The sequence below is a fragment of the Alexandromys fortis genome, unplaced genomic scaffold, assembly GCF_014885135.2.
Source record: "Alexandromys fortis isolate MF-2015 unplaced genomic scaffold, M_Fortis_MF-2015_v1.1 scaffold_21, whole genome shotgun sequence".
NCBI lineage: Eukaryota > Metazoa > Chordata > Mammalia > Rodentia > Cricetidae > Alexandromys > Alexandromys fortis.
In genome coordinates, this window is record NW_026067905.1 from 6,160,663 (window position 1) to 6,174,473 (window position 13,811).

At 39.4% G+C, this 13,811-nt stretch overlaps 1 protein-coding gene across 1 annotated transcript in view; it reads left to right on the forward strand.

Moving 5' to 3' along the window:
- Positions 1-13,811, forward strand: part of Slc15a5 (solute carrier family 15 member 5) — a 107,103-nt gene that overhangs the window by 22,421 nt on the left and 70,871 nt on the right. Inside the window, exon 5 of the mRNA XM_050135199.1 lies at positions 3,728-3,897. Coding sequence (XP_049991156.1) covers positions 3,728-3,897 — 170 coding nt within the window. The remainder of the gene's footprint in view (positions 1-3,727; positions 3,898-13,811) is intronic.

Consider the following 13,811-nt stretch of genomic DNA (forward strand, 5'->3'; position numbering starts at 1 on the left):
GACTGAATGGGGGGGGGGGATGGGGTAGATGGAGGAACAGATGGGAAAGTGGATTAGAGGAGTGAGTGAAAGTGAATAGGAGGGGGCCTGGCAACAGTGGTTGGATGGGAAGTTGGTAGCGTGTAGGTGAGGATGTACAGTAAGTTGTGGGTGTAGATAAGATGGGTGAGAAGTGATAAGGGGGTAAGTGGGGTCAGCTAGCAGTTGGAAGGGGTAGGTGGAGGTGTGTGAGCATGGATATGGTAATGCATAGGGCTGGATGGAGGTGGATGAAGGTATATAAGGGAGCAGATGGGAGGTAGATGAGGAATAGTTGCTTCTGGATAGTGAATGAATGGGGTGAGTGGAAGTTGGATGGATGGTGGATATCAATGAATGGTGATAGGTATGAATGGAGGCACATGGGGAATGGATAAGGGCACATGAAGGTAGATAAGATGTGGATTATGGGCAGTTCAGGTGGATACATGATTGGGGGAGCTGGACAGAGTATAGATGAAGTTTTAAAAGGGTGGATGCAGGTGCATGGTGGGTGGATGTGGGTTTGCTGAGGCACAGTTCTATGGGGCAAATAGGATATCAGGTTGTGTAGATGGCGGATAAACAGTGGAGCAGTGTGTGTGGAAGAGAGGGTAGATGGTGGGTGGAAGGGTACTGAGGGAAAAACAAGACAGGTGAGGGGGTGAATAGTGATGGATAGTGAAAGAAAAATGATGTGTGTGTGTGTGTGTGTGTGTGTGTGTGTGTGTGTGTGTATGCAGGGAATGTGGGTCAGAGTTGGGATGTGTGGAGGGCCAGTAGATGAAGAGGGTGGAAGCAAGTGGATGACAGGTGACCAATCTAGGAGATGTGCGGTGCGGTCATGAAGGGAGGTATTGAAGAGTGTGATGGAGAGAGAGTATGGAGGGATGTGAGCTGGAGGATAGGGCATGGGGAAGAGGCTGGTGTTAGATTCATAGTGGAGCAGTATAAGCATAGGGGTTATGGAGGAGCAGTACATGAGGTAGGTGGAGGAAGTGGTGGATGGGAGGTTAGAGGGATTGTGGATATGGGATATGGATCGAGGTGAAAGGTTTGTGAAGGAGACTGATGGGATATGAAGTAAGTGGAAGGGAATGGGCAGGGAGCGTAGGGAAGGCAGTGGATAGCAGTTTGATGGCTGGGGCGATTTGTTGGCAGAAGTGATAGGGTATGGAAGTGGAGTAGAAGGGAATGTAGGATGTATTAGAAAGTAGTAGGTGTAGATAATAGGTGGAAGGTGAAGGGGGCTTTGGAGCAGAAGGGAACTCGGTTGTCAAGGGTGACTGACAGGAAGGTGATAGGAATGGTGTGGGTGGGAGATAATGACAGTATGTGGATGTGTGTGCTTGAGGAGGTAAGGTGGAAAAAGGAGCTGGGTGGTGGTGATGCACGCCTTTAATCCCAGCACTCAGGAGGCAGAGGCAGGCGGATGTCTGTGAGTTCCAGGCTAGACTGGTCTTACAAGAGCTAGTTCCAGCTGTTGATATAGTACTCTGAGCTGATAATAACAATCACTTCTTTGACCACTTAAATAGGTGATCATATATTTATATGATCATTAAATAGGTGATATAATTTTTTTTGATGTTTCAAAACTTCTCATCTTTCTTTTTATTTTTTTAATTTATTTATTTATTAAAGATTTCTGCCTCCTCCCTGCCACTGCCTCCCATTTCCCCCCCCCGATCAAGACCCTCTCCCCAGCTAAATTACTGTATTTAAAAACATTTAGCTTGCATGTGTGACTAATTAGTGATTTTATGTAATAGTTGAATAAAATTTCCTGATGATTTAGCTGTGAAATGTCACCACACATTGAATTTTTGCAGCACAAAATAACATCCTGCCTACGTTCATGAAGTTATACTCAGCTTATTTTTCTGCATGACATCTGATCAAATAAACCTAAACCAAATAGGTGCAATAAAATCAAGCTATTAAATAGCATTTATTGCATTATTGGAAAAATGGTATCTGTATTAAAACATTTTTGTTCATGTAGAAATCATCAATTCAAATGTGTTCAAAAGATAGATGATTATTTTCAAGTATCAACAATAAACTCATGGTATCATTCCTACTTTCATGTATTTTTACAGTATTCAAAAAGAATCTACATAACTTACTTAGCATCATTTTGACATTACTGTATGTATAAACATCATAATAAATATTAAATTCTTATGTTAATAAAAAAAGAGCTAGTTCCAGGACAGGCTCCAAAGCTACAGAGAAATGGTGTCTCAAAAAAGCGGGGAGGAGGGGGAGTGGAAGGGCGGTGGGGGTGGTAGGGGTGTGAAGGAAGTGCTGTGTAAGGAGATGTCATGGAAGGTGGTATAGAAAAAAGTAGCAGGGGCATATAGAGGGAACATGGATGGGAATGTGTGAGGAGGGAGGAGGGTCACAGAGAGAGGAGGAGCTGTAGGAATGGGGGATAGAGGGAATGAGGTTGTGAATGGATAGAGGGGATGCAAAGGTGGGAAAGGGAGGAAGAGGGAAGGTAGGGAGAAGGCAAGAAGGGAGGGACAGGGAGGGAAAAGAAGATGGGGGAAATATGGAGGGGATAAATATAGAGAAGAGTCAGGGATGGATGGAGAACTGGGAGGAGAAGTAAAGGAAGGAAAAGGCAGAGAGAAAAGAAAGGTAGAAGAGGAGAAGAGGGAAGAAAAAGAGAGGGAGGAAGGAAGAAAACAGTCATTGGAAGACATGGAAGGCAGACCCCGCTGAGCACAAGAACAACCTGCGCTGTTGACAAAGATAGGGCATAGCTCCCCTAACCATACAATATAGCGAAGGGAAGATTCCTCAGAGTTCAGTGGTATTGAGTTAACCAGTGGGGGAATTTAGTGATGTAAACTCTTTAAACATCTACTATCAAAGCAAATATATTAAAGCATAATTCTATGAGAATTTGTACAACTGAAATATAAATGATCATATAATAAAGCTTCATTACAAAGGGGGCATCTGTACTTAAATGAGTAAATTGTATTGTATTGTATTGCAGTGTACTCTATTGTATTGAACCTCAGCAATAGATTTTTAAATTGACACGGCAGGATTATGTTATTGAATTCTAAGCCAGTAGGCTCTAATGCTAAATACAGATCCAGTGAAAGACTGGGAGGTGAGAGGAGCCCCCAGAAAAGAATTGCATACTAGACTCTGTGGTAGGTAGCTTTTTCATGATACTGGGAGAAGATATTGTTCAAACCTTTAGCTTAATGCCTAACCTGGGTTTTACCTGGGTAATCCTAAGGTTTCTGTGTTTATCTGTACTTTGGAATATTTTGTTCTTAAATTATATTTTTCCAGGCTCAAGGGGCACAGACTCCTGACTCCTGCTTAGATGCAGTCCTCAGCTTTCACCTTCTTCAGCTGATGCTGGAAGAAAAAAATAATAAAAACACACCTAGCCTGATCCTAATTACAGAAGGCTTCTAACAGAAACATATGTTACGGTTAAAAAAAAAAAAAAAAAAAAAAGAATCCACTCTCACCGCACCTATTCTAAGCAGAACATGGACACAGGGTGGTAATGCTCCAACCCTTATGAAATTACAACAAAACGCTATTGTGTCGTCTGGATTGGGTACCTGGCACCTGTTCGCACTCCATATATGAAACACAACACCCACAACGTGAGACTTACGTAAAATAACCGCTGGGAATTTTCTTGTCTCTCTTTCTCTCTCTATGTACCCAGGGTCTCCTGGTCTACGAACCTGAATGTAGCGGTTGTCTTTCTGGGAATTGCATGCATCCAGCACTCTGGGGCTGGGGCCGTTGTGGTTCTGCTTCCTTCTCTGTCTGTGTTCATGGCCCTGGTAGCTCTGTACATGAGGCACTATGACCTGATCCATCAACCAGAGAAACGTAAGTCACACCTTAGGTTTGGTGGCAAGAGGGTCGGGGTTTCTTACCTCCTCCTTAAACTGACTATGAAACCTGGTCTACAACAGCTAGTTCCAGGACAGGCTCCAAAAACCACAGAGAAGCCCTTTCTCGAGAAACAAAAACAAACAAACAAACAAAAATAAACAACAACAAAAAAAATAAACGGACTATGACGTTTCTGAACTCATAGAACTGCAGGTTTCCACAGCCAGAGGATGTCCCATGTCTCTGCCTTTAGCCCCCACCATCACCCCCATGCAAAACCAGCTCAAGCTCTGACATTCACAGTTTCTCTGTCCCTCTCTGGCAGTCACAAAGCACAATTGTTCTAGAACCTCATTCATCTATGTCACCCACAAACATTTACATGCATAATACACATGCACAGTATTACATACATAATACGCATTATACACTGTGTGAATGCTTATGTTAACTACTTTTAAAAAACCAAACCTGTTCTCCGTGTCATCATTGTTCACCAGTAGAGACAGGTGATGGTAGAGATAAAGTGAATTGCTTCATCTTAATTTAAATTTGTTTGTTTTTCTGTGACAAGATCTCATTATGTACAGCAGTTTGGCCTTGAACTCTCCATGTATTCTACACTGGTTTTAAACTCAGGATATTCATGCACCCATCTCCTGAGATCTAGAACTACAGGCATATGTCACTATGCCTGAATCCTAAATTAATTTATTTTAAAATATCTTTTTTTTTCATATTGAGAATAAGAAAAAAAAAGTTTCCGCCTCCTCCCAGCCTCCCATTTCCCTCCCCCTCCCCCACTCTTCTCCCCCNTAAACCATGCAAATTTTAAAGATGAATTTGAATATCAGGTTTTAAGAGCTGGTGAAGAAAAATGCATCTTCGTGACAAAGATTTAACGGCTCCAAATCTCATAACCTTCAAAACCTGCATGAAAATCTGTTGGTGGAGCATGGCTGTGAGAGCAAAGAAAATCAACGCAGCCAGCTCACTGGATATGTTTTAAATAACCGAGCTAGCAGGTGAAAGTCCTGGGATCGTAACAAAGAAAGAACTCGAGGTTATGTAACATATATTGAGGAACTGCCTTGCTATGGTGATATTAAACTAGTACCTAAAGCCTGGGAGACAGAGCTCCTGTTTGGCTTTGATAACCCTTTTGTGGGTGACCTTGAGTAATCTTCTTATCCAGTTTCCACATTTTTTTTTGTTAACTGTGTGGTCTGCTCAAGGATGTCATCGAAATAATTAACTCAGAAAATACAACAGAAATTTATTTTCTTGCAAATAAATCGGGGCGTGTATACATCTGTGGTCACATGTGTTTATTGTGTGCAAGTTCACAAGTGTGTTCTCATTCTTCTTATATTCAAAGTAAACAGGGCCAGTTTAATGTTAATCCATGCCTTGTAAAGTAGCCAAAAATTATCCAAGGAGGGCATAACCTCAATATTTTTAAAATTATATGTGTATACTTAATTTTTTAATGGCAGCATCTAAGTGCAGTTGCCCTAAGAGACCAGAAGAGGGCATCAAATATCAGATCGCCTTGGAGCTAGAGTTAGGGGCAGTTGTGAACCACCTTATGGAGGCTGGGGACAGAACTCTGAGTCTCTACAAAAGCAGCAAGTGCTCTTATTCACTAAACCATCTCTCAGCTTCTAAATTTACTTTTAATAAATACCTAAAAACATAAAACAAGCATATTGTTGAGGTATCGTGTGATGTTTTAATACATATATATTGTCTGTAATGTTTAAATTATGCTAAACACGTATCATTTCATTATGGTAAAACACTCAAAGTATTTTTCTACCTTTTTTAAATTTTAAATACATGGACTTTAACTGGACTAGTGGTACATACTTGCAATTTTGTCATTTGGAAGGTATAAGCAGAATCAAGGGTTTGAGGCCAGGCTCACCTCAACCACATAAGCATGTCTGAGGCCAGACTGAGGTACATGAAACCTTGTCACAAAAAAAAAAAAAAAAAACATAAATAAAACACACAGAAAACTGCTGTTATCTATAGTCACCCTGCTTTACAATCGCACACCAGAACTTCCAGACTGTATCTAACTGTAAGGCAGCACCCATGAACCAGTTTTCCTGCCTTCCCTCTATTAATCAGATTCTTCAATTAAGAAATATAATGTCTTTGTAGGCAGAGGCTGCTTGTCTCTTTCCAAACTGCTCAGATTCAATATAATCACACAGAAACTATATTAATTGCAATATTGTTTGGTTAATCACTTAGGCATAATTATAACTGGCCCTTACATCTTAAATAAACCCATTTCTATTATTTTATACTTTACCACAAGGCTTGTGGTTTACCAGTATCAGCACATGGGCCTCTTTCTCCTCCAGCAGATACATGGCATCTCTTTGACTCCACCTACTCTTACCTCCTCTATCTGTTTGGAATTCCTGCCTTGCCTATTCTGCACTGTGATAAGCCCAAAGCAGCTTCTTAATTAACACAGGGGAATCCCACATCACTTCCCATTTTCTGTCTAAATAAAAAGGCAAGTTTTAACTTTAACATAGCAAGATTACATACAACAAAAGTTATCAGGCAAAAATTATAGTTATAATATTTATATCTACTTTATCTTTTATCATAACTAAGAAAAACTATAATTATAACTATCTATTCTTCAACTCCACCAAAGACCCCAGTAGGATATAATATTACCTAAGTTAACAGGCAACTTCCAAAACTCTAGAATCTCACTACCTGGACAGTCACCCAAAGTTCTTCTGTAATGTTGCAGCATCCATCTTTAGCCTACAGGCCCATAGTATCTTGTTGAAATTGGGGCGGCGGGGCTGCGTCTCCAGCACCCCAGCCGCCTGCTAGCTTATGCCCGAAATAACAATACACAAACTTTATTCATTTAAAGACTGCTTGGCCCATTTCTATCTAGCTTCTTCTAGGCTAATTCTCACATATTAATTTAGCCCATTTCTAAGCATCTGTGTAAGCACCCCAAGATGTGCTTACCGGGAAGATTCTAGCCTACGTCCATCCTGAGTCAGAGGAGCTTCATTGCGTGCATCTGCCCGGGAGAGCAAAACAGGGCCTCTGCTCCAGAGAGCAGAGCTGTCAAGTCTGAGCTCACTTCCACTTCCTCCCAGCATCCTATTCTGTTTACTCCTCCCACCTATGTTTTAACCTATCAGGGTTGAGGAGTTTCTTTATTGCTTAACCAATGAAATCAACAGATTGATATATGACACTCCCACATCAGTATCTGGCAGACATTTCCATGAAGAAAGAAATTTCAAAGACAGCTCTGCCTACATTGGCAGCTTGTCAGTCACTTTCTTCTGTCCTGCAGAATATCTGGCAGACTTTTTCATGAAAAAGGAACCCCAAAGGACTATTTCACCTTCTTTAGGCAACGTTAGCAGGCAGGTTTCTGTGGGTTTTGCATGTCCAGTTTATACAGCATACCATCAAGCAGTCCAGGCAATAGCATTTTCTTGCCCAAATGGCTAACCAACTCCATAAGGGGCCTCTTTGATGCCCATCATCCTCTTGAAGTAGATAGGTGCTCCAGGACCAGATGTGTCTTACTGTCATGAAAGTCCTAATTTTTTTTAAAAAAATTTAAATGCCATATTCTGTCAGTCTTTGAAAGGTTTGAAGAATAACTATCCATCTAGAATATATCTCTGTACATCTAGAAAACCTAACTAACATGAGTACAAGCTTGAGTATTATAGATGACTATCTTTTCATCTGTATTTCTAATTATTTATTATATTTTTAAATGAGCAGCACAAATACAATACCTTAATCAAGAGTAGAAATATATGCATAACAAAACTGACCTTAAATTTGTATCAATAAACCAAGATCCATACATATCTCCCTTTAAATGTAAATTTAAACATTCAAAAACAGTATTTAGGAATTTGGGCATAGATATCTCCGAAATTCTTCCTGCTTTTTGTTGGGCAAAGTAATTTTAGATGTTAATGGCAACCTTTTTGGGGGTCTTGGTCCATCAAACCACATTAGTCTTGAAAGAATCCACAGGTTCTCATCCTTTGTGGAAGGAAAAGCAGAACCTTTTTTTACAAAGCAACATATCCTTAGACCCAAATTTTGAAATCAAGATACCTTTAAAATATATATGTTGGTTTGCAGCCCCCAGAATCAAATATCTCTCTCTAGTGGAAAAATTTAAAGAAAACACAATAATATACATAATCCAGACTCTCTGTGTATATCTCATTTTTACATGGCTTATTTTTCTTTACTCCTTTAACCTATGACTGTCTGTACTCTTTTATAACTATCTGCACTCTTTTTTCTTTATCCCAAGCCTATGTACATTTATCCAACACAGTGACCCATTTAGAGATCTCTTTTATCTAAATCTGTCTTTTTTGCCTACCTATAATCCTTTTCTGACCAGGACTGCTTCTTAAAATGCTAAGCAGCATGGCTAGGACTTAGGCTGCTTTGCCTTTTGGTTCCACCCAATCCAACTTGGTTGAGATCCGTTCAGTGTCAGCTCTGCAAGTCATGCTCACAGTCCCATTTTCAGGAGGGTTTATGTTGCCATTAAGCAAGTTGTAGCACTCTGCTCACAAACCCCATCCAAATGCTCTGTAGCCAGACCTTCTGAAAGAGTCAGCTCTGTTTGCACGGATAAACCAGGAAGCCGGCTCCTAAATAAGCCATGTAGCCTTCCTTGTGACTGCTGAGTCAGGAAGACCTCTCTTAAAGGAGCCATGGTGCCAGCAAACAGCTCATTCAGAAAAAAAAAAAAACAACTTGTGGCTACCAAGTAGCCATGTTTGGCTCCCATTTTTGTGGTTCTAAAAGCCCTCTTCTTTTTTTAAGCTTTTTAGGCCTTATGTAGATGTACATTGCCAACATTAAGTGTCATTTTGCAGGCATAGATTTCTTGCTCATTTCCCAGTTTCCCAGACCCAAAATAATCACACAGAAACTGTATTAATTACACCTGCACAATACTCCAGTGTACCTAACATATCATCTACACAATAGTCCAGTGTACCTAACGTATCATTGTTGGTTATTTTAGACAGACGACACAGGCTTAGAACTCACTATGTACTCAAGGATGCTCTTGAACTACTGATTCTTCATCACCCAAATGCTTGGATTATGAGCACGTGGCTCAACACAGAACACACTTTTTATACACTCATCTATTACTGGACAGCTCACAGAATACACTTCTTACCTAATGCAAACACTGCTGTTACACACATGCAAACACCTTCAGAGCCTCCGCTCCTGAATCACATGACCTGAAGTTGATCTCATCCTCTTTTAATGTCTGGGGGTGCTTCTTGTTGCTTTCCTCAACATGTTCATCTCCTTTGCTCCCATCCTCAGTACCCAAAAATTACTCACATATCTCCAGACTTTATCAACACTAATATTCTTCTTTTACTTTTAATTGTAGTCATGTTGGTGGAAGTGAAGTGATGTCTCTTCATGATTTTGATTGGCATTTCCCAAATGATGAATGACACAATCTTATTAGTGTTTATCAGCCAGTCACTTTTATGTACTATTTGATAAATTATCTATTCAGGTCTTCTGTCCATTTTTAAAACTGGGACATTTGCACCTAGTTATTATCAACTTATAGAAGTCTGTTATAGCCCAAATGTTGACCTTATACTGGATGTGTAAATTACAGTCAGTTTCTTCCATTTAACACTTTGCCTTTTTGCCCAATTCATACTGTTTTCTTTGACATGAAGTTTTTAACCATTAGCCTATCTCTCTCTCTCTCTCTCTCTCTCTCTCTCTCTCTCTCTCTCTCTCTCTCTCTTTCATTTCATCTCTCTCTAGATTTCATTTCCAAAAGTACAAGATCACAAAGACTTTTTTCTTGTTTTCTTTGAGAGTTTGATGGTTTTAGGTCTTTAATCTATTTTAGGTTAATCTCTTGCCTATAGTATGAGGTAAATATTCATCCTCATTTTTTTGTATATGGATATTCATTTTCCTCATCTCACTTTCCTTCTGTGGAATATAGGTACTCTGTTAGGATTATTTAGTGACATACATCTGGGTTCTTTATTTGGTTCCAGGAACTTATATTTCTGTCTTTGTATTAGAGCTACACATTTTCTTTTCTTTCTTTCTTTCTTTGTTTGTTCTTTATTTTTTGTTTGTTTGATTGGTTTTGGTTTTATTCATTTGTGTTTTGGGGTTTTGCTGAGTAATATACCTGACTATCCTGGAACTCGCTTTGTAGATCAGGGTGGCATCCAACTCATAGAGCTCTACCTGCCTCTGCCTCCCAAGTGCTGGAATTAAAGACATGTGTCATCATGCCCAGCTTTGTGTAATGTGCTTTGAAATCAGAGAATACCAGGCATTCAAATTTGTTTTCAATTATCCACACTATTTTGACTATTCAAGGGAACTTGAGATCCCCTATAAGTTTAAGGACATTGTCCTATGTTCTGTTCACCAACACACAAACACACACAGTGTTGATAGAATCTCTTTGACTTGAGTTAGCATTTTAATGCATATACTCACACTGATACTGCCTTCTTAACTTTCTTTAAGAGCAATCATTATGAGGATCCACGTTCACAATCGGGTTTTTACCGTTAATTTGCTTTCTTGTTTATTTTCAATGTTTATATATGTTTTACCACTGTGAGTGCATATGCACATGTGTGCAAACACCAACAAAGGTCATAAGAGTGATTCTGCTCTTTTTCTCCCAGCATACAGCCTAGCTTTTCTCATCTAGTTCTGTTCTTCCCTGCCATCATAGGCTCAAAGCAGTTCTTTATTCATTAACCAATAAAGGAATCACAGAGACAGAAGGACCTCCCATACCAAACAAGTGTATATTGATTTGGGGGGAAAACTCACAATAAGGGTAGAGAACGGCTATTCTCTGTGGATGCAGGAAGCTGTGACCCAAACTCTGACCACCAACTAAGAGAGAGCAAAAGGGGGCAAGCATGCTTCCTGTCTGTATTTATAGTACCTCAGACCACACCATTATAGGCTTGTATCCAAGAGGTTATTTGCTGGATGAATTCCCACAATACATTTTTACCCTTTATCTTTTAAAGCAATGTATATTATTTTTAGAAATTGAGCCATCCTTGCATTATAGATACGAATTCCCCTTGTTGTGGTATACCGTACTCTTAGTATGTTCTTAAATTTGGCTTCCTGGTATTTTTCTTAGGGATTTTGCATTTACATTTAACAGGGATTATTTTAATTTTTAGTTCTGTTTTCTTGCCGCACCTTCATATGGTTTTGGTATCAGGCTAACTCAGCATCTCACAGAGCATTTTAACATTCTGTCTCATTTTAAATTTCTCTATCGAGTTTGTAAAGATTGACATTAATCTGTTGTTAATTCTTCAAGTGCTTGGTAGAACAGGTCTCCCCCCCCCCCCCCATCTTGGGCTTTTCCTTACTGAGATTTCTGATTTGGCCTCAGAATCCTCTGTGGTTACAAGATGTTTCAAGTTTCTTCTCTATGTCTTAGCTCAATGATCTCATGTGTTTCTAAGAACTTGAACCACTTCTTCTCGGTTATATATTTTGCTGTCACTCTGTTGCTTACAGCGTTCTCTCTCTTACTTTTGTGACAACAACTTTCGTACGGTTTTACTGTGTCTTTCACTTCCAGTTTTGGCTGTGACTATTTTCACTCCCACCCCTTCATGATGCAGAAAGATTTGTCTATGTTTCTGGCATTTACAGGAGCAAAACTTGGTTTCCTTGAGCTTTGTTTTGTTTTCTATCATATTTCTCTTTTATTGTCTCTACTTATTTCCTTTATCTGACATTAGGTGTACTTTGCTCTTATTTCTTTAGAGTCTTGAAGTGCCAGCTTAGGTTATGAGAGATTTCTTCCTTTCCAGTAGCCATAAACTTTGTCCTCAGTGTTCTATTTGTTACCATTTATCACAAAACCTTTTTTTTACATTCTTTTATTTCTTTTCTAACTGTTTGTTTAAGATGGGGTTTTCTTGTAGGCCCCCCTCATCAATATTAAGATTTCAATCTCTAGTATATGTATTCACCCATGACAAAAATTTACTATGATAAAAATCTACATATTGTTTCTAATATATAGTATGCATTTTAATCACGGTTCTTGTATTATTTTCTATTCATGTTATTTCTATTTTGGGGGTGCTAAATTTTGTTTTGTCTTGTTTCAGGATTTTTGTTTGTTTGTTAGTTTGTTTGATTGGTTTTGGTTTTTTGAGACTGGTTTTCTCTATTCAATAGCCCCAGCAGTCCTGGAACTAGCTTTGTAGATAGGTTTAATTTTATAATCAAATGTATCTACCCTCTCTTTTGTTTGTAGATTCTGAGATATGGTAGAATACGTTGGATTTTTTTAAACTTTGGATTAGTAAAATGCTTTATTTTAGTTTTAATATTGTGTTTTTTGACTTTGAACTATTGGAAGTGATATTCAGATAGATTTTTGGAATAAACGCATCTTCTGTCTATATTACTATCAAGTTATTCCATTCTCCCTTACTAGAAAGTCCCTGTCCTTGACCTTGGTTGGATAAGTCATCTTCATTACATCTTGAATTGTGGCAATTTCCATTGTTCCCTTTATCAGGCTTTCTGTTTGTCTTGCTTAACCCTACCTTCTTTCTGACCTGTTCCTGCCTATCCTGTTCAGATGCATAGTCACCAGCATAAGAAATATCATAAGGTGTTCTATTTACGAATGTCACTCACCAGTGTCACACCATCCATCACTGTCACTCAGCGGAATCATTCTCCAGTGTCACTCCCCAGCACCACTCGACAGGTCGCTTTATTTCTGCCATGTGCCTGTGAGGCAGGCAGGAAAGGCAACACCACTGCTTTGTATACTAGGCTCTATGCACTGCATCTGTGCTCCTGGCAAACCCTAAGTTTACCATTTCCATTGGTCTTACCAACTTGCTCAAAATGTCCTTTCAGGGCCAGAATTAGAGACTCCTGTGTCCCATACCCTCGATATGGGAAAGGCTCAGGGTTTGTTATTCACCAGAATGTAGAGCAAATCTCCAAAGGATGAGATGACTTTCTTATGATTAAAACCTCACAGAAGTTAAAAGAAGTGATGTCAGAGCCCTGGAGTTTCAGAGCTCTAGACACTGTGGGCCTTCACATCATGGTATATGCCGTCCTGGTAGCCAATAAGTGGTGTCCATATTCAAAAAGATGTTCTGTTGATCCCAAACACCAAACAAAAAGAGCATTATAAAATGGGGGGGGGTTGATTTGGGAACTATCTTGGCATTTTCTAGATTGTGTAACTACTAAATATTTTTTTGTTTTAGTGGGTATGCACATACATGGGACAGGTGCTATCTCAATGGCATGTCTAATTGCCTAAAATATAAAGGCTCTGGCTTTAATCATCAAGCACTATGAGAGGTGGAGGGGGAAGAGCACTAACATGGGACATGTTTGCAATCCCAAGATTTCAAACTCTAGGCCAGCCTGGTTGGAGGATGCTACTCTGTCTCAGACACACAAACAAGAAAAGCATAGCAAATGAGCACACACATATCCAACACTGTATTTTCACATTTTCCAAAGAGCGAGTCAACACGTGTCCATTTACTTCTCTACCTCCTATTTGAAAATAAGTTTATCAGAGTAAAAAAATACACTCCTTCAAGTCATCCACAGAGGCAACTGCAATTCTCGCCTACCTAGTGGAGTCCACAAGTTGTGCATTTTATCACATGGTAAGATGATTCTCTTTCTCTGCTTATTACTAAGAAAACAATTTCATATGTTGCAAGGCTACAATTAGCCTAGAGAATACAGCTCAGTGACTTATCCATGAAAGTCTCTCTATATGGCGGCTATGTGGGAATGGATGCTTTCGTTTTTTCCTT